This window comes from Acanthopagrus latus, chromosome 4, assembly GCF_904848185.1.
Source record: "Acanthopagrus latus isolate v.2019 chromosome 4, fAcaLat1.1, whole genome shotgun sequence".
Taxonomy (NCBI): Eukaryota; Metazoa; Chordata; class Actinopteri; order Spariformes; family Sparidae; genus Acanthopagrus; species Acanthopagrus latus.
The window spans coordinates 33,616,203-33,641,317 of NC_051042.1; the positions used below are offsets into that span (position 1 = coordinate 33,616,203).

Genomic DNA, 25,115 nt, shown 5'->3' on the forward strand with positions numbered 1-25,115 from the left:
ACCACGTGTCTCTTTTCAGCTTGAACAGAAAAAACCCAAACAACAGATCAATTATGCAGCATTTATTGTTGTTGTTGTTTTGTGTGTATGCTTTGGGAAACTCGGCATCGGCAATGAAAACAATAAATATGGATAATATGCAAAACATTTTCCTAATGAAGCATTTTACACAATGTACAATAATCTTTCTTCTCACCACTCGTTTGAATATTCTATACACATTTCCAAACAAATAAACATACCTCCATGCAGAAACCCTGAAAATGGGATGTGGAGAAATGGAAAAAGAAAATGAACACTAAATGCACTTCTCGTGTGGATTTTTGTGTCGTTTTTAAAAACTGCTAATAAACCACGAGGAGAAATGAAAATCTGTGCCGTCTCAAAGTACATAAAATGGTTTAAAAAGTGGCCGTTCTGCTCAGGAGTTTCCTACGACTGGTGCAGTGATGACGATCCGTGTGTGTGGTGTTCTGATGGTCCGAGCCCGGTTCTTCCTGCTTTAATAATTTATTGGTGTGTGTGTGTGTGTGAGGCTGCCTGCGTCAGTAGTCCGTGTCGGAGCCCTCGGCGTTGTCCACGTTTCTGGAGAGCATGTAGTTGTCCATGTCGATGGAGCGGCAGTTGTTGATGGCGTAACGCAGCCGCTCCGCCATGACGGCCTGGCTGGAGTACGGAGGCAGACGGAGCTGGAAGAAACACGTCTGAGAGGTCGGGAGGCTGTCGTACGGCTGAGGAGGAAACAGAAACAACAGGTTTGTCTTCAGCCGAGAGGCACAAATCAATCATCATCATCCGTGTTCGTCACATCAAATACTGGAATATTTAACTGTGATACACAGATAAATATAACGCAGCTTGTGTACCGCGTGTTAAATAAAACGGTGTCTGAGTTTGTTTCACATCTTTAGTATTTTTGCTATTAATCAATATTTCTGACACCAGATCAAACTTCTTCGTTACTGAACTAAAGAAATAAAACACAAGTGCAGTCTGCAGTCACGTTCTACAAGCTTCAGAGGAAACACAACAAATCTTATTAAAGCTTCGAAATATGAAACCATCCACCTTCCACTACATCTCGGCCTCAACTATCCTCAGGTTTGCACAAACACCAGTTAACGTATTGATCATTAGAAGCAGGTTTTCATTTTGAGCTATTGGCTGAAAATAATCTGTATCATGCGTCACTGTCTGAGATGTTTCCAAACAGAAAAATCAGGGAAGAGTTGAAAGTTTTGGGAAACACAGAGAAATGTGTTTTCTCTCCAAGAGACGAAGGAGATGATCGACATATTTTCATGTCCGTTAGTACAAAGAGTCAGACGGCAGTTAGCTTATTTTAGCATAAAAACAACTGAGGGTGGATTGTTGATTAAACCTGATGAAATTAAGCATCAGGGTGCAAAAGTCTGACTCATCACAATTTTTCAGGATCGTTTATGACTACAGACGTGAAGAACGTCCTGATAACAGCCACAGCGTCTCTGGTTTGATTCCCGTCTGACTCTAAACGGTCCCATCCAATAATTAAAGGCAAAAAACCTTCAGATGCACAAACCCTCCGTCCAGTCTGTTAGTCAATGAGACCTTTCAGACTGTTAACGGCCTAAAGAAGAAGAAATGAGCCCTCCAGTGAACGGTACTGATCCTGACTTGTTTGGACAGATCAGGTCAGACCCAGGTTCCTCTCCCCGACAGACTCACCCGGTCCACCTTCATGATCTGAAACCTCTGCGAGATGTCGGCCGTGTTGGCCGGCAGCCTCGAGCGTCCGGAGACGAAGCGCATGAAGAGGACGCGCTCCTCGTTGGAGAACTCCTCCAGGGTCTGCCAGAACCACTGCACCAGCGAGTGCTGCTCGTCCACCTCTCTGTAGCGCACCACCTTCTTCAGCACGTCGCAGCAGATCTCCGGCATCCCGCACACCATCTGCTCCAGCTGCTTGGCCGTCAGCAGAGAGAGCAGCGGCACCGGGACGATCCACGACATGCCCTCACGCACCGCCGCCACCTGAGAGACCAGGACGGAAGAAGACGAGAGGATTCATGTCGGACGCACGTCGACTCCTCAGTCTGAACTCCAGTCGCTCAGATAGTTTTGGTTCTACTGGTGCTGGAGCGGATCAGAAACGTGTCTGAGGTGTCTTTACTATCTGAGATTGTCATACATGTTGTCTGATTTACACTTTTATGAAAACATATTTAATTTGTACAGAATAAATCGCAGAATAAGATGCTACAAAAGACCCGACAGTATCGGGCTCAGGTTTCAACTTCAACGCTGTCACAAACATTTACTGGTCTATAAAATGTTTGAAGTCGACTCAAAGAAGTTTTAGTTAGTATCTCAAAATTAAAGGTACTGTGTGGATCTACAGTTAACAGACTGCCAGGAAGTTAACATCAGTGTCAGTTTCAAACAGTTTTCATGAGGACGTTTCAGTTACTGAGACCTCAAAGATTCAAACATGTTTCAGTAAAATCTGCTGCCTGCAGAAAAACTCAGCAGGGAAACTTTAATATGCTGAAATGAAGAAATGCTGCTTTAATGATCATTTTAATTAATACATCCAGTTTCAGTGGCTCCTAAATGTTTAACTTTGATCCACTAATGAGTGAATCTACTTTTCTTCCAGCTCCAGTCTCAGTTTCTCTGATGACGTCTGAGAGTTTTAATGACTCTTCATCTCACAACAAGGTTCATTTAGCAGCTGATCTGAAGCTTTTAATCATATTATTTAATCTTCCTCAGCAGATGTTTATAGATACGAACATCTACATTTACATTAACATCAGCTAAATGATGAGATTGTGGTTGTTTAAGATGTAAATGCTTGAGCTCCAACAATAATGTTCCATTAATCTCTATTATAGGTCAACTGAGAAACAGGTTTCTGTATTTTGAGTGAACTGACCCTTTAACCCCAGATATATTTATATCAGATAAAATCTTTCTGTACTTTATCTAAACAACAACGAGATGACACGATGGAGCTGCAGGATCAGATTCATCCGTCAGACGAGACGATGAAATCTGATTCTCTGATCCTCAGAGATCATCAGGCGGCTCTCAGGTCAGGTGAGGTTCTGTCGTACCTGTCGATCGATCTCGTGCAGCCGGTACTCGATGGCTCGCTCCACGTACTCCTTCCTGTTGGAGAAGGTGAGCGGGATGCTGTTTCCTCCGGGGATGATGGGCACCATCTTCCCGTCTGCACTCTGTCCGACAAACGAATCCAGAGGAATCATCTGCAGGAGAAACACAGAAACTTCAGATCAACAAGTGAATTTAACCGTCCTGCTGTTTCACACCAACATGGAGAGACAACCAGCCCAGTTATCTGGGGCTGAAACGTCTCTGAAGGAGTTACAGAATAAACAAGTTTGCCAAATTTAAATTCTTCATAATGAAACATAAACCGGCAGCTGTTGTCCAGAAGAGACTGCTGATGTTTTCTTGCGGTCACAGAGATTCAGTCTGTTCTCTCATCAGAACGAGTCAGTGAACCGTGAACGTTACATGAAATTGTTCAGACTGTTTTTATGAATAATTAAGCAGAACATTTATTCTCAGAACTGTTTTTATTTGATTTGCTGCTCAAGTGAAAGTTTTCCTTTGGATTAATAATAATGCAAACCGATCGGTTACAAGAGCTGAACTGATCTTTTCATTTACTCTCCGACCGATGAAGCAGCGGCAGGTTTTAATGTCGCTCGTCTGACATGGAGTCAAAGCAACAGAAAAGGCGAACAGGAGATTCTTTCTCTCCGTCCTCTCCTGCCAAAGCAGCAGATGCAGCCCCTTCCTCTCCTCCCCCGGCCTGGCAGTGTTGTGGCTCCGACACCCCCCTCCCTCCTCTGTGGGCTGGGAGCGGGGCCAACGCTCCGCCTGGCAGGATATACTGCATCAACAGCGGCCCTGGCATTCCTGCAGAGCGGGGCTTTACAGAGCGGGGGTTGTGTGAGGCTGTTTGGACAGAAGAGGGGCTCCGGGACGCTTTCTGCTGCTCGCGCCAGCCTCGCTGTGGGTATTTTTTTGGGTGTGGTGGGAGGGGTGTGTGGTCTGTGTCAGTAATGAGCGGAACCACAGACGTGCTGATGTTTTATCAGCGCTGGGAAAGAACAGAGTGTACCAGCACCGAGAGCGGAACCCCCCACAACACCCAGCTCACAGCCACACCACTGTCCCCGAGTCAGAGTCAGTTAAACTCTGCTGGCTGTAAATAGGATGAACCTTCTATAAATCACAGCGTGTCAGTGCCGGGTGTGGCGCGGTGATGGTATGTGACATCATTAGAAGTTTGTTTTGGGTTGTGACACTTTCGGTCCGTCTGTGGGAATAAAAACAGGCGGACGAGGCCGCGAGCTGGCTGCTTATTATCTGTGAGATCCTGCTGAATCACACGTTCACATGGCCGAGGAGACGTAAACACGCTGCCCACGCCGTCAAAACAATTATCAGACATCCTGAGAGTCTCTGGAGATTAATCATAAAGACAGTGTGGTGACGCTGTGATCTGCAGCAGGTGAGGATGTGAAGGTAACTGGTATTTACTGCTCAGCCGTAGAGGATGTGGAGTGACGCTGGTTCAGTTTTTATACGCAGTAAAAGTTTCCAGTTTACATCCCGACTGTAAATCTGACCGAGACGTTTGAATTCTCACCAGGTTTGTAACATAAGAGATCAGAACTAATCACAGTCAGATTAGTTCTGTGGTGTCACTCTCCTTCATAACTCTCTACACAGAGGAGCAAAGTTTAATGTATGTTTTGTATTTTGTTTGCTGCTGGATACTTGAATTTTCCTCGGGATAAATAAAGTATCTGTTTATCTAACAAGTACAAATACTGTCACTGTGGTACTCTGAGTGCATTACAGAGCCTTTTACTTTTTACCACAGTCTGTTTCTGTCTGAACTTCTACTGGAGAGGACGTGTGCACTTTTGTCACCTCTGGTTGGTTGATACTTCTGCAGATGCAACTAATGATTGTCGTCATTATTGATTAATTTGACGATTATTTTCTCATATTATAAAATGCCAAACAATCAGTGTATCGGCCTCAAACGTCTCGTTTCGTCCACAACTCGTCCATGTTTGGTTTTCTGTCACCGAGGAGGAAAGAAACCAGAAGATATTCACATTTACGCTGCAATCAGAGAATTAATTGATTAATCTCTGAATATGACGATTTTTACAGTGACTATGTGACTCTGCCGTTCTGTTCATACTGAGGTGTTTATTCTTCATTCTGGCTGATGTGTGTGAAATGAAATCCCTGGAGTTTGTCTGTTACACAGTTTTGATAACGACCTGCAGTAAGTGGCACATTTTACTATAATTAATAAACTGGTCGGTGCTCTCTGGTGGACGAACTCCGTAATGGAGTCTGTTTCTAGATGACCTTAAAGCTTCTTGTTTCTGAATCTCTGTCATGACATTTTTGTTGCTGATCAGTCGACACACGTCATTATGACACAACTACATTAAGATAATATATCAGCCTCTGTGATCTTTCAGTCGGACTTCAACTTCCTGGCAGAGGAGATGTTTCCTCAACGAGACCTTCCTGGTTAAATAAAATAAAAATAATTTGATTTTTTGCATCAATAACAACATGTATTCTGATTCCAGACTTCTGATTTCCTCAGAGATTTAAAGTTAGTTTTCATCTAAGGCAGATTCCAGGTTTATGATCAGACTTTCTGTAGGAAGAACTGAGAATCTTCCAACACACCTGCTGACCGACATCCATGAAATACAGCGACAGAAAAATAGAAACAAGTTCAGATGATGCTGAGAAACGTTGGAGATTATTATGTTGTATTCATATGAAGTAAAAAATATCAAGCTCTAGTTAAGATAAAACTCAACAGCTACAAAGACTTTTACTGTACAACACGTTATCATTTTCACAATATAGAGTAACATGAACTCACAGCTCCCATTAAATTAAGAACACAGTAAAATATGAATAAATAAACCAAACCAACACCAGAAATCTCCCACAGAACTCAAAACGTTTTTCCCACCTCATGGAAATTATCCTCGGTGATGCCGCTGTCTTCAATGTGAAGAATGCTTTTGAGCGTCTGCACATAAAGCAGGTCCACTTCCTCCAGGTCCTCCAGCTGCAGAGGGATGCAGCACAGCTGTTTCCACACCAGGGGGGCCAGGTGCAGGTCCAGGGGCTTCTTGGTGCGGATGGCCACGCCCATCAGGATGCCCAGGAACTTGAACTGGAGCATGTGTTCGTCCATACACGCCGACGGGTTGAAGAGGAACCTACGCAGATCAGAGCAGACGCAGATGCTGTTTAAATGATGAGTTTAAGATAAAGGTGAGACCATCAGTGGAGCTGGACGCAGGATCGAGAAGATGATGAGGATGAGGAGAGCAAAATTATATGGTTCTGCTGTTGTTGAACAGACAGCTTAGTTAAGATACTGATGTGAATTTAAACATTCTAAAGATCGATTGAAATGTACAAACAGTAGAAAGTGTATGGAGGACAGTCAGAGGCAGCAGAGAAAAGCCTGAATGTTTCTCCTCACCTGTCTCGGTTGTATCCGACCTCTGCGGTGGCGTTGGGGGAGGGGATGAGCAGGTCGACCACGCCCGTCTCCAACTCCTACAAACAGAGAAACATCACTGTATCAGACGACATCAGTGACCTCCTGAATGACTAACAATCACTTTAAACGACATGATCATACCTGACACATCTCTGTGATGGTGTCATCGAACACGCCCCCTGCGTCGTCAGCGCCCTCTCCCACCAGTTTGACCTTCCAGGCCCTCGAGGGCAGCCGGAGGTCCGACGCGTTCAGCTTCACGACCTGACGAGCGATCTGCACGAAGATGGGTTTACACTTCCGACCCCTGCACGCAGTTACAGACAAATACAGGCGGGAAAAATACAGAATTGTAAGTTAAACACAATAAACATGAACAACTACATGTCGCATGTTCATTCTCGGGATGCAGGTTTGTACAAAAATATGTAAATTTTAAAAAACTTGAGTATGAACATGAAAAACTGACCGTGTGGAGATCCGTTTGACGGTGATCTGGGGGCCGTAGTTCTTTCCCTGCACCATGGTCTTACCGATGGAGCGCACCATGGGCAGAGTGTAGACTCTGGGGGCCAACAGGGGCCTCAGCTGGCCCTGAACGATCCCCCAGGTTCCAGCGTTGTAGTGGGACGTGCAGCTCTGCAGAGGGACAGTTACATTCACCGTCATTACTGCGGTACAGTGTGTGATGCAGCAGTCACATAAAAAATACTGATCTCGTGATATTTTAATCTTCATCTTCAGGCTGAAGGGAGGTTTCATTTACAACCTCTGTGTGTAAAATCTTGTCAAGGAAACACAAACTTTGATGCGTTTTACAATCAGACTTTTTCCTTTTCTTTTTTAAATCTACAGCTGAAGCTCCACAACAACATTTCATATTCATCAGGGTGGAGTCAGAAGTTTCTTTCTGTGTCCCGGTTCTGTGCCGACCTGGTTGTTGGGGCTGAGGTTGAGCAGCCTCCACGATGAGTACATGAGGTCGGAGAAGTGGTAGAGGAGACGCAGGCGAGCCCGGACCGCCTCGATGCTGACCTCCTTCAGCCCGTTGTACTGAGGAGGGACCGCCACAGGAAGACCCAGCTGGAGAGGAACCGACGAGCCTGAGCAGGAGGAGGAGAGAGGAGGGAGGTGTTAAAGGAGGAGCAGGAGGTCGGTACTGTCGGCACTCAATTTACAAATGTAAACAAATTAAACTTGATGAGTTGCTGCAACAAATCAGACTGAATTCTACATGCAACATGTAGAAACTTTGCTCACGAACCAGGAACATTTATTATATTTAGCTGTGTGACGACATGTCCGGATTATCCTGCACAACATAATTATTATTCCTTTTTTCCAACATTTTCAACAAAACAAACCGGAGTCACTTTAACTTTACATTTTGTCAGGAAAATAATATTTGTATTGCATCACAGACGCGACACACATCAATTTTTTTATAACAAGTTTTTGTTATAAAAACATGAACATAATAACAACCAGTGAACGAAAAGTTCGTCCACACAAATAAAGGATTTATAAATGGTGGTAACTTCTCTCTGTGGTTCATGTTTGGAATCTGAAGTATTAACACACATCAGAGTCAACTTGATAAATAAATCAGGAGACTGAACACAGGACAGGAGATCAACAAGTGTTTTCATTCTGAGGTGGACTGGTGCAGACATGGATTTATGTGCAGTAATGTGTTACAGATGTGTTTGTATGGATTTGAGTACTAATCTCCTTTTTTCCTGTATTGAACATTTTGATATAACAACACGTTACGTACGCTACAACAGCGATCTTTGCTCCTCTCTTCTGAAACATTGTTTTGTTATGTTGTTCTGTTTCTTTAGGCGTTTTGTTTTTTGTCCCTTTGAACTTATGTGATAATAAACCAGCGTACATACAGTACAAGTCGTAAACATTTAACAACAACATATGTTTGTGCTTTATGGCGAGTGGCAGCCGTCCAGAACTCCATCGCAGTTGATGAGGAATTCACAGATGTTTTCAGTTTTCCCGTCCATTAAAAAAAGTCGTTTGGCTGATAGTGTATTTTTATCTCTTCTTAACTCCTTTACATGAAATTCCTCAGCGTTTGTTCACCAAACAATCCGCTGCTTCATCTGACAACAATGAGTCTGGTATTTACTGTAACGTCACGTTCCAGCAGCACCGCAGTGTGTGTGTGTGTGTGTGTGTGTGTGTGTGTGTGTGTGTGTGTGTCTCACCTGGGGCTCGAGGCGGCACAGAGGGAGCCGTCCATGCTGCACTGTGGCAGCGTCCAGCAGAGATCTGGTGGATGTGTTTTCCCTGCAGCATTGTCACCACTGTGGGTTCTCTGACATGGTTGGTGTGACCCAGACCGAGCTACAGCACGAAGACACAAACAAATAAACATTAATTAATCATATCAACCAAACTTAAACATTAATTCATTGATTAATTTTGATCAGTCATTATCCAAACTGTAGATGATTAATTTTCTGGCGATCGATTCGTGAACAAAATTCTTTCAGATCATTTTGCAGGATTATTTGTAAAATGTTTTTAAATGTAAAAAGATTTTAAATGATCAATTTAGAACAACACGTGACCGACAATACAATGAGGACCGCCTCATCCTAATCCCACTTAATCCCACTAAGATCAGTCTTTTGTGTGCAATGGGAATGTGTTAGCGCTGCATTTACACCCGGGTCAGTCGACTCTGCAGACGACTCGGATGTTTTTCACCTCAGTTCAGCTTTGATCTAAAACAGAAGACCCGGGTGAAACTCGTCGTGTGAAGTGATGATGTGTTATCAACATCTGGTGGTGGTACAGAAATAAAGAAGGAATCTGGGATTTAATCTATCAAGGATGTTTTATTTCTGGACACAGCGTTGGAGGTGGAGCCCCGTTTATTCCTATGAAGCTGCTCGGTGGTGTTTTAAAGCCAAAAAGCGACTTCCTGATTATAAACAAAATACCTGGATCACCAACCAAGTCAGATAACTTCCGGTTTAGCGCCCTGCTAACTTGAAGGTGGATAGAATAAATTAATCATGTCGCTCTTCTAGAGTTTCCACGTTATTAGACAGAATGGCTCAAATTATGACAGTGAATGGAGTCATGTCTCATGGACGCTAAAAAGAATTTTTCCAACATTTAACAGACTTCACAATGTTGTTTTCTCTTTCGTTACAGCTGTTTCCAGCAAGTGTGACCAACAACATGACATAAATGGAGGATTTGTAGCCAGTTGATCTGCTGTAAACTGTCGTCTTTGTCTTTGTAGAAAGCGTGTGTCGCGCGGTGTTCTTTTATTCCACTTTTAAACAACATGAAACACATTTTAAACTCAGATTGTGGATCTGAATTCACTGAAACGTATTATTTCCAGAGCTGACGATGAGGAAGGTCATGAACAGAGTCTCCTCATTCTGTCATTATTGTTATTGACAGTTCTCCCTCAGTTTTGTTCTGTAACATTAATATTATAAATCAGACTGACTGACAGTCTCTCAGTGGGGGGTCGGTGCGTGTCAGCAGGTTACCTGTCCCTCAGAGTTGCTGCCCCAGGTGTAAACGTCTCCTGTGGACGAGAGCACCAGAGTGTGTTCGGCTCCAACAGCCACATCCTGGATGTGGATCCCTGACAGAGCCGGCACCTGCTGGGGCCGGTTGTGGTTCCTGGCTCGGCCTTCAGGGAGGCCAATTAGGCGATCTGCAGCAGGAAGGAAAACAAATACGTGAACGATATGACAAAGAAAAAAACAACATAAATGATCTTAACATGAACTTTATACTGAAAATACTGCAGCTGCATTTTTTGCTGCACGCCACAACGTTTTAGATAATCAAGGTTTATGACTACGAAGAACCAAAGCGGTTCAAACGTTACCATAAATACATTTTTCTCCAGAAGAAGAAAAACAAAAAACTATCAGAAACAAAAAAAACTAAAAACTAAACTATCAGAAATCAGTGAAACCACAGCGTACCTTGACCGAACGTGAAAACTCGGCCATCTTTAGTTAAAGCCACAGAAAACTGAGTCCCACAGGCCACTTTGCTGATGTTGATTCCACACAGCACGTCCACTTTCTGAGGAATCAAAATGTTGAAATAAACCTTCATTACATTCACACACTGACAACATCATGTGAAATCAGTTTCACAGGTACGACGTGGGCCTCACCTGCGGGGACGACTTTGCTGTGGAATTTCCAAGTCCCAGTTTCCCATAATCTCCATCACCAAAAGCCCAAACCATCATCCCGTCAGCAGAGACGACTAACGTGTGGTTCAGACCACAAGCCACCTGAGGACGAGCACATGACGACAACAACTGAGACATCTTCAATCATCTGTTTACTAAATCAGCCTCAAACACAGTCAAAAGATTCTGTAGTCTGAACGCCAACAGTAACTCATCATCACCTGTCGCCTTTTTCATTTAGTCAGCTCTCATGTTGTTCATTCCTACCTGTCCGACTTGATATCCCTCCAGAGCCGTGACCTTCTCTGGCAGCTTCTTGTTCGATGTGTTTCCCAAACCCAGTCGTCCGTAATCACCGTTACCGAAAGTGAAGAGTTTCCCATCAGCTGTGACCACGGCAGAGTGTTTGAACCCACAGGACATCTGGAGGAAACACAGCAGAGTCAGTAACCCAGAAGAGTCAACGGGAAGGAAAAAAAAACTAAAATAGATGTTAATCCACACAAGTTGAACCTGAGGAGGTTCAGACTGACCTGCACCACCTCCTCTCCCTGCAGCGCTTCAATCTGTCTCGGTCGGCGCTGACGGTCGCTGTTCCCGTGGCCCAGCTTACCGTAGTCGCCGTCCCCCCAGCTGAAGACCTCCCCGCTCTCCGTCAGAGCCATGGAGTGTCCGTCACTGCCACATGATGTCACCAGCTGAGTCACAACGAAACCTGAGGGACGAGGAGACGACGGTCAGGGTAAAAGTACGGAAACATTACAGGTGTTAAAGAAGGTGCTGAAGTTTACAACAGGTTAAAATGACAAACATCAAAGGTGGCAGATAAATCGTTATTCCATTGTGGCTTAAATTAAAAATGTTGGTTGTTGTCATCTTGAAGTGCTCTTTGAAAGCCTCTGTCTACTGTCAGTCAAAGATCGTTTGATCCTAAGTACAAGAAACTCCCTGTTATTACATTTTAAAAATTACGTATTAAAAATACATATAAAACTTATATTTTAGGCTTTTATCAACTTCACAGCTCTGCATCTGGACCTCTTGAGTACAATCTGGAGGCACGAGCTGTTACTTCCACGTGTCAGATGATTATTTAATCAAGACTTCATATCTTCTGCTTTTCGTCTCATTTTCATCAGACTCGTCTCTCTCACCACTCATGTTCCTCTCAACTAATCAAGTCTGACTGCAGTAAGAGAAACAAAAGGCTTCTGATTAGATACGACGCGATCAGACTTGAACCCGTGTCAGTGTGTTTGGTAAGAACAGCAGATGTTTCAGCTGCACCTTGAAGAGCCGAGATGACGGTGAGAACGTGCAGGTCGTCAGAGTTGCCCTGCCCCAGGCGGCCGTAGCTGCCCTCCCCGCAGGCCAGCACCGTCCCGTTAGGCTGGATCACAAAGGTGCAGTTCTGACCACACACCACCTGACGGAGGAGAGCAGGTGGAGAAGTTAGTGGGAAATAATCACATTTTATGATACTGAACAACAAAAGGAATCAGATGTGAAGCTGGTTGATTAGCTTCTGTACAAAAACTGCAGTTTGATAACAATTCAAACTCCAGTTATTAACAGGTTAAAAGGTCAGAATCAAAGCAGAACATTTGATTTATTTCATTTGTTTATGTACAAATATGCATGTCCTACTTTTATATTAAAGCTTTATAACAATTTCATGTCTCCTACAGTCTCATGTGAAGTAACTGGATGTGATTACAGGCTGCTGGATGGTACTGAACAGGTATTTGTGTACCTGTTGTGCCTGAGAGAAGGACGGGGCGGTGGTCGGCACCAGGATGTTTCTGCCAGCTTCTGCCAGCTGCCCGTGTCGCCCTGCACCCCACAGATACACATCACACTTCCCCCCGAGGTGCCAGTCCTGCAAAAAAAAGACCAAAATCAAAACGATTTAAAATAGCAGTTCTGACTGTCTGAGGAGGATAAACCGAGACAAACCATTTATTAAAGTTAATCCAGGTATCAGTCTAAATTACCTCTGGTCTGGAGGTGGCCCAGGACATGATCTGCTCATCCATACCAGACCCCCACTTACTGTTGTCCTGGACAAACAGAGAGCAGAGACTGTTATTACACGCAACAGTAGGTGTTCATTTTATTATAAATGTCAGTTCCAGCAGTTGAAGCAGCAGCAGCAGCAGCAGCCTCCCTCACCATCAGCAGAGACATTTCATCTTTAGGCACCGGCTCCAGGTCGGGAACAGAGAACGACTCTGGGAAGGTGGCGCCTCGAGCGAGGGCCTCCGCCGCCTTGACTGTGGTAGAAAAGCAGTCCAGCCAGGACCACTCGCTGGCACACCACACGGCCATGCCGGACTCTGGAGGGCAGTGTCGGAGGGGCGGCGGCACAGGGGGGCGGCAGAGGAGCTGGTCCAGGTGGAGACCGACAGCAAGAGAGGCCAGGCACTGCATGTAGGGACTGTGGACGAGCTGCTCCCCGCAAACCACGTGAGGCTGGAAGGTAAGAAGAGAAAGACGATCAGCAACCACCTGCGATGACGGAATTTGAAGATGACAATTCTCATTCTGTTGTATCATTTTTTCTCAGGTCGCCTATAATGACCCGTACTGCCCCTCGACAACCGTCAGAGAAGCAGCGTCAGGTTGTCACATTCAGTCTCACACACATTTAAACTTCATCCTAAACATGTTAGTACTACAGCTCTTATCACAGAGGATAAGAGCACGCACACATACACTTAATCTCTGTAGCTCTTTAGCTTATTTGCTCTATCAGATGTGTCTGGACTATTCCACTAGATTTCTATCCAATCTGGCCTGGATCAGGTCAAATGAAATGTCTCAGTACCTTCTCGTAGGCGTACTGCTCCTGCAGCATGACGGGCAGCCTCTCCAGGAAGGCCCGCATGCAGGGCGCCATGTTGAGGCCGACGACGCCCTGCTTCTTCAGAGCTGTGCGGCAAGTAGCCAGCACGTGGTTGGACGCCATGAACTCTTTGGAACAGTTCACAACCAGCACATCCTGGAAATGAAGCAGACCAGAGAGTAAATAAATATTAATTTGGTTTAGGTGATGCAGCTAGAAGCGCATGAGTCAGGTCGAGATGTCTTACCTTTGACCTGTTGGAGCAGACGGCGACTCCCACATCTGGGATCCAGACTATGTTCTGGATCGCCCCTGAACCGGCTACCACCGTCTGGAGGACTGAGCCATCCTGTTGGACACACACACACACACACACACACACACACACACACAGTGGAAAGGCATTCAGTGTGACAGTAAACAACAGAGTGATCTATAACTGTCAGTAAGACGAGTGTGTGATGACTCATCTGTTCTGTTCTGTATGCTTCACATACATCTGTTTACCTGTGTTGAACCTGCTGTACTTCTATATATCCTGTGTGGGTGTGTGTGAGTGTGTGTGTGTGTGTCTTACCCGCAGGGACCAGATGTTCATGAGGCCTCCCACTCCTCCAGATGCCAGAGCCAGACCGTCGGGGCTGAAGGCCAACGTTCTTACTGGAGTGATGTGACCCTTCAGCTGGAAAACACAAACCGCTCCATCTGCTGACCACCGTGAAGACTGCAACACAGTGATGGCACGTAAGTCAAACAGCGCACCGTCTTTACTGAAACAGATTTTGTCATCTCTCCTCGGACTCTGTGTACGTACAGAAAGAATACGCGGCATGATAAACTGGGCTGAATCATTGGGGATGTTCAGAGATATTTTTAAGCTGAGGCAACATTCATTAAAATGTTCAGGGATTCATAATCTACAGCAATAGATGGACCGTCTATTTTCACATATTTAAATGAAGTGACAGCACTTTATATAAGCCTTTACTCTATCTTTATATTAAACTGGCGATAGACAACTTTTTAGGGTATTCTGAGGTAAATACTGACATTACAGTGTTAAACCTATAGAAAAATGACACCATCCACATATAGATTGTTTCCCTGTAAACCTCTCTTACAGCCTGATATTCAGTCCACTTCCGGGCTCAATATTTCCGGGAGTAACTAGGATGAATTACGGCAAAAAGGAAGCATTTCATTGTGCCACAAAAACAGGATGAGGCATTGTTTTCCTCGGTCACTATCCCCAGGTAACGGTGGAACAATGTGAGCAACTGTTGAATGCTGCAGAAGAAGAAGCAGAGGCAGGACGCAAAGAAGGTGAAGCGACGTGCCGCAGGGAAACAACGAGGGGGAAAGCTTAATTAGCTGTATCTCTTCTGTGTTTCATTCTCATTGATGTTGCTGCTATGACACCTGAATTTTCCTCTAAGGATTAATGAAGGCTTATCTTATGTTTTCTCATCTAATCATAAAATGCTGTGAGCATTTTATCCCGTTTACATGAGAAGTGACTGATTCAAGTACCATGAATTTAGGTTTTGCTTCATGCTCCCACCATCCCTCTGACTCAGACGGAGAGGATTCTGGGAATTTAGAGATGTCTTGAGGGACGGTCCAGACTGACACCAGGCCGTTCTGACAGCATCTGAAAATCACAGAAACACATAAAAACCCTAAAATATTCTTCTGTGGATATAAATTAACCTGAAATGAAAATGTTCCTGGAGATTGCAGCTGATCAGAACTTTCATACGGAGTCGTTCAGACTGGAACTGGCTCTGATGACAGATCGTAAACTGTCCCTGAGGACAACCTACATGGCGAACATGCTGAGGGGCTTCGGGCCATGTCCAGGCAGGCTGCACCAGGCCACACCGTTAACCAGCGAGGGGTGTCTCAGGCTCTGCAGGCAGCGCCAGCCGGAGCCTGAGTCAGAATCCGGACTGGCCCACAACTTCACCGTCTCCTCTTTGGCACAGGTCAGCAAGATCCGACCGGTAGGACTCCATTTCATGCTGGAGATCGACTCCTGTGGATGCAACACACAGAAAGATTCAGCACAGAGAATTAAAACAATTGATTCTTTATTCGTGTGGGACTAGTTTACCTTGTGTGCATCGATGACCACGATGGCTCCTTTTTCTAGGGGCTCTTTGGATCCTATTAGCAGTTTGCCATCTGCGTAGCCCACAGCGAAAGGCTTGTCTTCACTGTACCAGGCGATGTGCATCACTGCCACTGAGAGGAGGAACATCACTCTGTTAGACATGCGCACAACTATCAAAGATTTTAGAGACAGAGATTTAATCTTCATACCATCTTTCCTGTAGCAGTGCTCCAGCTCGGTGCGGTGCATAGTGGAGGTATCCAGCACCTCGATAAGGCCCAGAGATCCATCCATTCGACCCACCAGCAACATGTCTTTGGGTTCCCCGCACCACAAAGACTCCACCTCCTCTTTAGGCCACGACAACGCCGACACCCAGTGAGGCTGCACGTCCAAAAGACCTTTGCCACCTGAGAGGAGAGGAAGGATGCAATACCCACAGAATGATGATAATACAAAGAACAGGTTTAATTTGCTTGTGCAATCAGGACACAGTCACATTTCAACAGCATGAGACGAAAACATGCTCATGAAAGCTCACAGGAATGTGATTGTGGACTTTGATCCTCGAGGTGATTGAAAGTGGCCGAGGACAGATGGTGCATGCTGCAGGGTGAGTGGGAGGCAGGAAACAATGATTGGACGGCATTCAGTCCCCGGGCAGATTTATTTTTAATGGGAACCATAAAATCTTAATGCCTTCTCATTCATATTCTGTGGACCTCACACAGCACTGAAGCACGCTGGGCAACGTAACACAATTTACACTGACACACTTTGTCAAAACAACTCAAATGGAGCTCATCATTAACACACTGTATAATAAAGTAGAACTCAGAGGAGCTGTAAAAATAAATGCTTACCGTTAACTTGCCAGATGTTGACCATTTTCTCCATGGCTGAGGCCAAATATTTCCCAGTGACACTCCACGCCAGAGGAGACAAGCAGGGGTCGCTGGGAGATCCCAAACCTGACATGGCCTCGTCTGAGGAGCCGTCGCTGAAAAACACAGACCGAATACAGATCAGACCAAAACATCAAGCTGTGTTCATTTAAAAACATCTGATGTAAGATCAAGTAAATAAAAGGCTACATAGTAACAGAATATTTAAGCTGTCTGGCGTCAAACTGTCTCATAATGTAGCTAAACAGTACACGGCATCATTGTTTTGGAAACATTTCTAAGAAATAGCTTCTACATTAAAGGAGTATAGAGTCATATTTGACCTGCACTGCCTATTTTTACAATTTGAGGAGTTTTTATGAGTGTGTGTTCAAATGCTGTTGTGTGTATTTTCTTTATTTCTCATTTGAGATGCTGGTGCTCCTGTGCGATTTTTAATGGCAGTAAAATGCAGCTGTTTGAAATGTGGGTGAGACCATAACATGACAAAAAGTAAACACATAAAACATACTGTAGCTGCAGAAAAATAATTCTAGATTTATTGCTCATATTTTGGTCAATACTAAGATTCTGCTGTGTGTGCAGGCAGGACATTGGACTGGTGTGTTCGTGTTTCAGAAAGTCTTACTCCTTGTTGAAGATGCAGGTCTGTTGGAGAGTGTACTGGCTCTTGGTCACGTTCCACATCCTGACCGTCCCATCAGTTCCACTCGTGGCCAACAGGCCTTTTTTACTGCTCCAACCACACGTGATGACCTGAGCGAATCAGAGAAAGTCTTTAATATCAAAAGCTTCTGAGCGGTGAACCAGCCTGGGAACTCCTGCTTCTGTACCGACTCACTCTGCTCTGATGAGCCTCAAGTTTGATGAAGGAGCACTTGCGCAGGTCGCCCGCCATGTCGGCGAAGGTCTGCGGCCGGCTCTGGTTGTTGTCGCGGTCGTGGGCGGCCAGCGTGCGGACCAGCTGCTGGGCGGCCCACTGGCGGTGCTGGGAGGAAAGCCTGGAGGACAGGCAGCAGGCCGCCAGAGCATTGGCCAGCTCCAGAGGCCCTACAGCGGAGGGATTATGGGAAGGATGGGCATACAAATGCGCAATTAGACCTGCTCGACATGGAACACAAGGTGACAAAGTTGCCCGGTGAGTGAGAGAAGGACCGTGAATGAAAAAAGACAAACATGAAAACTCAAAAAGCACAGAAAAGACTAAAAGGTTGACCCCAGAGAGGAAGAGATGAACGTGTGTGTGCATGAAAGCTTAACAAACATTACTGATCAATTACTGCATGAATTACACAAACACGTTTATAATCGTGAGATCATAAACATGTAGGTAAACAAAATCAAACACTGCCTTGACATCAGACTTGTTGAGAACTGAATGCAGTTTGCTGTTTTTAAGGTAACATTTTGAGGAGAAAATAACTGTCTAACATTTTTGAGAGTAATTTCAAAAAATAAATGTTTGAGTCAATCAAGGCAGTGCTTACAGTTTATTTCTCTATAACATTTCAAATATTTGCAGAACATAAACAAGCAAAACTGAGCTCGGCCTTTACAAACAGTCTCCACTATTTACTGTGACAACAACTGACGAATGAAATATGATTCTGACATATGAAGACAAGCGATGAGACAAAACAAATGCACATAAACAACTATGAACATATTGGATCACATGGGACAGCAGCTCAGGTGAACATCCTACGCACCTCTTTTCTCCATATCAGCCTTGTCATAAGCAGGTCTGAGTCTGGCTCCTTTATCTGCCAGCAGGGCCACCAGAGCCTGAGTGACCACGAAGTTAGGAGAGGTGACGAGTTTGTTCTCCTCGGCTACACCTCGCAGGAAGCTGGGCAGGAACTTCCTCTGGATTGGGTCGTCCACTGTGGTCAGATTCATGCCAGTAGCTGCAGAGATCAGGTTCTGGAAGGGAAAATGCATCGCTTAATTATAAGGTACAAAAACAGTGAACAGGGAACAGATCAGACAACAGTAAGGCTGTAATACATTAGACAGCCTGTCTTTGTCAAAGACCTGGTTTTCTCTTCAGTTAAAGAAAATAAAGTCATTTTATCTGCACTATCCAAATAACCTACAACACTTAAAGGAATAGTTGAAAAACATTTTAAACAAATCTTTCCATTCTGTGATTTCCACTGATTATATTCATCAAACTAAAAGAGAAGAAGGAACAACTACACAACATGCAATAACAGCATTATCAATATCACACCTGCAGCTTCAACACTGATCACTGCTGGCATATAAAGCAGCTGAACAGTGATTTATTTGGCACTGCTCTTTGCATATTTTTACATTATGCTTCTGCAGTGGTACATAACTAAGTTACAGTGAGCAGAAAGTCCGATGTGATGTGATGTAACTGAGCAGACTGATGATGAGGAACATCGTGTACCTGAGTGCAGAGCTGCACCAGCAGTTTGGCAGCGTTGGGACTGTTGGAGGCCAAGCAGCCGACTGCTGTGCTGAGGTAAGCCAGGCAGGAGATGGGTTTGCTCGCCTTGGCGGCCCCTCGAGGCCTCTCAGCGTGACCAGAGCCGGCTGTCGGACTGGTGGACAGACCTGCTCGGCCCGCCGCCGCCAGGCACATCAGTCTGACCAGAGTCCTGATGTCGGTCAGACCGAGCGACTCCAGACCTGCTGCTAGGCTGCAGCTCGAACCGCTGAGTGGGTGGAAGGAAATGTGAAGAAGAGAAGGAGAAAGGTCTTTAAATGTAGAACAGTCAGAGAGCTCTGCTTCCTCACAATGTGTGGTTCTTTAATGATAAACAAACAAAGACAAGGGATCCAAATATTTGGATACTGAAGAAGACCAGAGGCTCAAATAAACATCATTTAGGAAAACAATCACAGAGAAATGTTATACTAAATGGAAACACTTTGTTCATCTGAACCAGCATTGTGTCTTTTCCATTTTATTCATTATTGTATCCTTTGTGTTCACTGTATCATGTTTTTATGGCATTGTGCAAAATATTTTGATGATCTCAAAACCAGTTTCACCACCAGGTGGCAACAAGGGTTTAAATTCTAAATCCTCAAAGACTTTGGAGGACAAATAGACTGACGCGGAGTCTCAAATTTAACCCCAAATAACTGAAGTCTGTTGGATTACCCAAGCGGGGTTCATACCAGTTTATCAAACTTGTAAAAGATCTGAATACAGGCTTTGTAATCTATGCACACAGAGAGACGGGGTGCGCTGGTGAAGACTACCTGACAGACAGCAGGGACAGGGCTCTCATCACCATGGTCCTGGCCAGCAGCACCTGGGCTGCAGCCGTCACCCTCCTCAGAGCCATCACTCGGTCATGAGGGTTCTGGAGGGCTGCTGCCTGCTCGCCGAGGGTCACCCTGCCAGATGAACTCTTATCCACCGAGGTCTGACAGCCTGAACACAAACACATAGTCAGTTTACTACATAACAGCTGCTTTACTTCAGTTTGACTGACCGCAAGTCAAAGACACACACAAAACTAAACAAATCAAGACGTTTTATTATGTTTCTAGAGGGGCTGTTGAAAGTCCTCCTCACCGATCTGCAGCAGGGTCTCTTCCATACTGTTGGTGGCCGTCACCATGGCAACGGAGGCTCCCAGTGGGTCGCTGTCAGGGAACTGGACGGCTTCAGGGACAATCCTGCGCTCGTTGAGACCCAACGGACCGGCCAAGAGCTCAAACTCCTCCTCACCAGTCAGCTTCTCGTCTTCATCAACGTCCAGCATGTCCCAGTCCTCTGCAGCGCGACGGACAAACAAACATTAAATACATCCAGTGACGCTGAATTCTTGTTTTGCTGTTTGAAATGTTAATAAAAACACTTTACCTTCGTAGACACTGTCCTGCTTTCCCAGGAGGTCAGGTGCCTGTCCTTTATACCTGAATACATGAGAACGTATTAGTTTTATTTCCTTTAAATAACAACATAACAGAATGAAGGCTTCCTCAGCTACATTAGTTGAATGGCCAGAACTGTTCTCAGCAGACACAAGGGCAGCCAAACGTTCAAACAAAAACAATTCCATTTAATCAGGCCCCATCAGCCTATTGCTGTTGATCATTATCATTATTGCAGGCAGCTTGATGGTGGGTCCAAAGAGTAAAAGAACTGGAACTGGAGAAGAATGATTCTGCAGAACCGGCGATCTATGACATCTGTGAGTAAAAATAAATAAATCAATTCTCATCTCCAGTGATTCAGAATCGACTCGAAAAATCAATGATGTAAATGTTAATTAAATTGATGTTGACGGAACCAAAAAGTGGATCTGAAAACGGAGGCAGTGCAGCATCCAATAATATACAGCCAGCACACGCCAGAGTCGTCCTGTTATTCATCTTGAAAAGATGATATTTAATGACTGAATAAGAAACTTTGCAAGACTAACATGAAGTAGGCCACATGTTTGTGGACACATCACTGACATACTAACGTTGTAGCAGCATTAAACACCTTAAATAAAGCAATAAAATAACTCGATCCTCGGCCTGTTTTACCTCAAAGATCCGGCGTCTGCTCACCATCTTTCAATACTTTGTGAGTAAGAATGTGGGTGGCAAAAACTATTACTTTTTTCTCTTGTAACAGTTGTCCAAAGGGTAAACCAAAGTGGACAGACACACTGAGAGCTGTTTCATCCTGCTGGTAACAAATAAACTGACTGGGACGGTCACATTCAAATTGTGGTAACAATACTGGATTTCTGGGGCCAATACTCTGTGTCAGGTGTGCGTACCTCTCCACAATGGGCACTTTGGCTTTGCTTTTAATGGCCAGGTACTTCTCTCTGCAGCCACCACACAGCAGGTAGTAGGGGTTTCCACTCCCACACTCCCCTCCGAACCAGCCGTCCACATAGGAGCCGTTGCTGCGGTAACCCTGCCGGTTGGCGCTGCGGCCGCAGCCCGGGTGGCTCTTCTTCATGTGTTGATTGAAGTTGGCGACGTTGGCCTCGCACAGCTCGCACACCACCACCTCATCTCGATCGTCCGCCTCACATACGTGCTGCGAGGTGTGGTACAATCACACACACACACACACACACACACAGAGACACGACACACACAAACACAATACAAAGATGTTGAGAACAGGAGTTAAGCATCCGTGCAATGTGGTGAGTTGGAAAATGGATCAATGAAAGCTTTAATGAGTTTCTTTCCCAAGCAGCAGCCATTTATCAGCAGTGAGGATGATCAGTTAGTGTTCTTTCACTTCATGCCAGTTAGAGCAGCTGAGTGGACGAGCTGGAACAGGTGAGAGTGTCTGACTCAGAAATGCCTTTCAACGTGCATGTAAAGTATGAGTTTACTGTGAGTGAGTAGTGATGCAGGGAGGTAAAGAGCAGAATGGTGATGGCAGCCTTCGAGCCATAGCATAAAGTCACACACACCCATGTTGGCCAGTCCAGTACCTCCGGGATCCACATTCCCAGAATGTCGGTGTCACTGGCAAGGTCCTGACCGAACATGGCCTCCATGGTCTCCTCGTCTAGGTCCATCTCCAGCTCCTCGTCCAGGTTAAAGTCGTAAAGCGCGCCGGGGTCTTGTTGCTGTTGGAGGGATGAGACCTCCCGACGGGACTGGCTGTGGTGGGCCTGCACCGAGCGGTACAGTCCAGCTTTGAAGGAGAGGAAGTTTAAGGTGAGGAAGTAGGAGGTGAGTCTAAAAAAGTAAAGGTGTCTTTGTGAAATATTCTTACCAGCGCGGGCTAGCAGTGTGCGTGCAGCCAGGTCAAAGCGGTGTTTCCTACCGACAGCAGAGCGACCTCTGAGTGGAGCGCCGCTGGAGGCTGACGCACTGTCCTGCTCCAGACCCTCAGGACTACAGAGGACGCAAACACAGACGAGTTTATATACTTCTACAACTATGTGACGATCTAACACAGAAACTTAGACAATCATTGAAAACAATGTCATTATACTGCTGCTCTCAGCTGTGTGTTAACTGATAACGCAAGTTTTATCATGATATGTTTCCAACATCTTGGATCCATGAAGACCTCTTATTCCAAATATACTTTCATTTGAGAATCACTGACTGCACCTTTCACTGAAGCCCTCCTCCATTTCTGAAGCATCTGCACTGGCGATGTCTCCAGGAGAGCACAGGTAGGAGCCCCGGTCCAGAGATTTGCCTCCGGTGGAGGCTGTAGCACCCGGACAGGAGGAGTCTGAGCCTTCAACACCAACACCACTGCCTCTGGTGTGAGGCTCGTCATGCTCGTCCTCTGTACCTGGATGTTCGATCATCCACATGGCCAGCACTGTGATGTTCTGAGCGTCTGCTTCTCCTCGAGCACCTGTGATAACAGAAACACACACTGGACTTCTTAATATGACCGCTGTATTAGAATATTCATAGTCTGATACTTGCTGTGTTCATTAGGTTAAAACTTTTGATTCACACTTTTGCACTTTCCCTCGCCCTGTTCTGATGTTGCAGTCGAATTGTACTGTCGTTCAGAATGAGAATTCAACACTGAATGCACTGAACTTAAACAAAACAAAATTGTAAAGACAGGCAGAGAACTTGACTGAGACGGACCGGTGGCCTCCAGAGCTTTGGTGATCTGGCGCAGGGAGAAGCCCATCTCCAGCAGCGGCACAGCGATGGCAGGAGGAGGAGGAGACGTGGACAGCCGGCTGCTGGGGTCTGACAGAGCTGCAGAGAACAAAAAGTCAAAGTATTGTGACATCTGGGATACAGGTTTGAATCTCATGCTGAAACACGTACACTCGATACTTAAGCATGATGAGTTTTCCTTATTCTAATCTATACTTGAACTCTGAAGGATTTCTGGGCTGCTGTATGAATAAGAAATAGAAATATTCAATGTTTGTATCAATGACCTGACATTGTCAAGGTCTTATATTGGTCAAGAATCTAAAATCTAAAAACTATGTATGCAATATTTGCTTTTGTTGGCTTATACTGGTGACAAACTGTACATGCTTTTCACCAGATCCACGTTGTTAATCTCTTGTGCTTACAGGTGCCGGTTCTGTTCTGTGGTCTGTTGGGCTGGGAGTCGGGAGAGGTGAGACTCTGCCGGCGGCCGACCTCGTCTGAGGGAGATGTTGGCAGAGACGACACAGGAGGAGTCTGAGCTCGGCGGGTTGGAACCAGGGTGGTAGTTGGGTAACTTGAGAACATTTGCCTGTTACATCGCAGAGAAACATCAAAATAATTATCTCTCTTGAATCATACATGAAGAACAAAGTTAACGATTAACACGAGCTGCCTGACAGTGCGTGCAGCCATCTGTTCTCACCTGAGGAGGCTCAGAGGCATGACCCCCGGAGACTCTGAGGCAGGGACAGTCTCTGTGTCTGTGACAGGTGTGGTAGCAGTTGTGGTGTCCTCCAGCGAGGAGCTCATGAAGGAGGTGGTGCTGGAGGCCGAGGGGCTGGTGGTGACAGGGGTCTGTGCCAGCTGCTCGCCCTCCGTACCTTCCCCCTCACCTTCTGGTTCACTTCTCACTCCTGCGGGACATGAAGAGACAGACGACGCTGACGAAGTGATTGTTTATCAAACAGAAAGAAACTCCCCGAGCACAAACAAACAACCTCGATTCATCAGATTTCCACATATTCTCACCAGGCTTGGCCTTTCCCCCGCTGGGATCCTCCAGCAGCCCGTTCACAACCAGCTTGTAGATCATGGCCTGTGCCCTCTCCAGGTCTGCCAGGCCCAAGGCACGCTTGATGGGGGAGCGCATCACTGCCCGCTTCACCATATGGCGCATGAGGAACTGTAGAGCCGCCCGCATCTCCACCTCTTCCTGGCAGACAGGCGAGGTGGCTGCTGTGCTCCCGCTGGTGGTGGCATTCAGATCAGCATTGTGCCCGCTGGGTGCTGCTTCAGGTAACACCTTGATGTCAGAGGAGAGAACATGTTTACATTAATCTGATTATATGTGAACTGGATGTGTCTCAGGTATGAGGTGCTTTCTTCTCAACTCAACGATATTCATTTTATAGTCATAGAGGAGGAAAGAAACCAGAAAATATTCACATTTAAGAAGCTGGAACCAGATAATTTTTACAAAAGATTTTTAGTTACTCATACTGATTAACTGATTATCATAATAGTTCAGGATTAATTTAATAGTGGACAACTAATCAGTTAGTCCTTGGAGCTCTTCTCACTCACATCAGTCAGATTATATTCGACTGCACCACACTGAAATTATTCTTATTAAAACAACAAACAATACTGAAATTGTTCAACAATTTGAGCTTTTTTCAGAACTTTCACTTTTTCTTGCCAAGTGTTGATGTGAAGATTTACACTTCTTTCATATCCGTCCATCAACAGTATAACTCAGCACAAAACACATGAGATATCCTGTGTTCAGCAGTGGTGGTCAGCAGGTTTTACAACAATTACAGGATTAACATTAAAGTTTTAAATCTTGTTTTTTTTTTTAGACAAATGGATCGGAAATCTACTTACCC

The 25,115-nt window shown here is 45.2% G+C and overlaps 1 protein-coding gene across 8 annotated transcripts in view; it reads right to left on the reverse strand.

Moving 5' to 3' along the window:
- Positions 1-47: 47 nt before the first annotated feature.
- The window catches only part of herc1 (HECT and RLD domain containing E3 ubiquitin protein ligase family member 1), a 57,157-nt gene continuing 32,089 nt past the window's right edge, over positions 48-25,115 (reverse strand). For 5 of the 8 annotated variants that reach the window (XM_037095956.1, XM_037095957.1, XM_037095958.1 and 2 more), the window contains 41 exons: positions 24,256-24,529; positions 23,930-24,140; positions 23,649-23,815; positions 23,203-23,319; positions 22,702-22,957; positions 22,358-22,479; positions 22,050-22,276; positions 21,393-21,661; positions 20,483-20,535; positions 20,192-20,392; positions 19,873-20,047; positions 19,052-19,319; positions 18,345-18,558; positions 17,477-17,736; positions 17,264-17,391; positions 16,594-16,730; positions 15,940-16,140; positions 15,731-15,861; positions 15,441-15,652; positions 15,148-15,268; positions 14,195-14,341; positions 13,865-13,966; positions 13,600-13,773; positions 12,945-13,244; positions 12,767-12,832; positions 12,526-12,651; positions 12,060-12,198; positions 11,306-11,487; positions 11,040-11,195; positions 10,752-10,874; positions 10,555-10,657; positions 10,108-10,277; positions 8,800-8,938; positions 7,511-7,680; positions 7,047-7,216; positions 6,719-6,884; positions 6,557-6,633; positions 6,035-6,287; positions 3,099-3,251; positions 1,708-2,013; positions 546-731 (listed from right to left, as the gene is read on the reverse strand). In XM_037095956.1, coding sequence (XP_036951851.1) covers positions 546-731; positions 1,708-2,013; positions 3,099-3,251; positions 6,035-6,287; positions 6,557-6,633; positions 6,719-6,884; positions 7,047-7,216; positions 7,511-7,680; positions 8,800-8,938; positions 10,108-10,277; positions 10,555-10,657; positions 10,752-10,874; positions 11,040-11,195; positions 11,306-11,487; positions 12,060-12,198; positions 12,526-12,651; positions 12,767-12,832; positions 12,945-13,244; positions 13,600-13,773; positions 13,865-13,966; positions 14,195-14,341; positions 15,148-15,268; positions 15,441-15,652; positions 15,731-15,861; positions 15,940-16,140; positions 16,594-16,730; positions 17,264-17,391; positions 17,477-17,736; positions 18,345-18,558; positions 19,052-19,319; positions 19,873-20,047; positions 20,192-20,392; positions 20,483-20,535; positions 21,393-21,661; positions 22,050-22,276; positions 22,358-22,479; positions 22,702-22,957; positions 23,203-23,319; positions 23,649-23,815; positions 23,930-24,140; positions 24,256-24,529 — 7,152 coding nt within the window. Of the gene's footprint in view, positions 732-1,707; positions 2,014-3,098; positions 3,252-6,034; positions 6,288-6,556; positions 6,634-6,718; positions 6,885-7,046; positions 7,217-7,510; positions 7,681-8,799; positions 8,939-10,107; positions 10,278-10,554; positions 10,658-10,751; positions 10,875-11,039; positions 11,196-11,305; positions 11,488-12,059; positions 12,199-12,525; positions 12,652-12,766; positions 12,833-12,944; positions 13,245-13,599; positions 13,774-13,864; positions 13,967-14,194; positions 14,342-15,147; positions 15,269-15,440; positions 15,653-15,730; positions 15,862-15,939; positions 16,141-16,593; positions 16,731-17,263; positions 17,392-17,476; positions 17,737-18,344; positions 18,559-19,051; positions 19,320-19,872; positions 20,048-20,191; positions 20,393-20,482; positions 20,536-21,392; positions 21,662-22,049; positions 22,277-22,357; positions 22,480-22,701; positions 22,958-23,202; positions 23,320-23,648; positions 23,816-23,929; positions 24,141-24,255; positions 24,530-25,115 lie in introns of all 8 variants that reach the window. The other 3 variants (XM_037095964.1, XM_037095959.1, XM_037095960.1) reach the window with 3 other exon arrangements.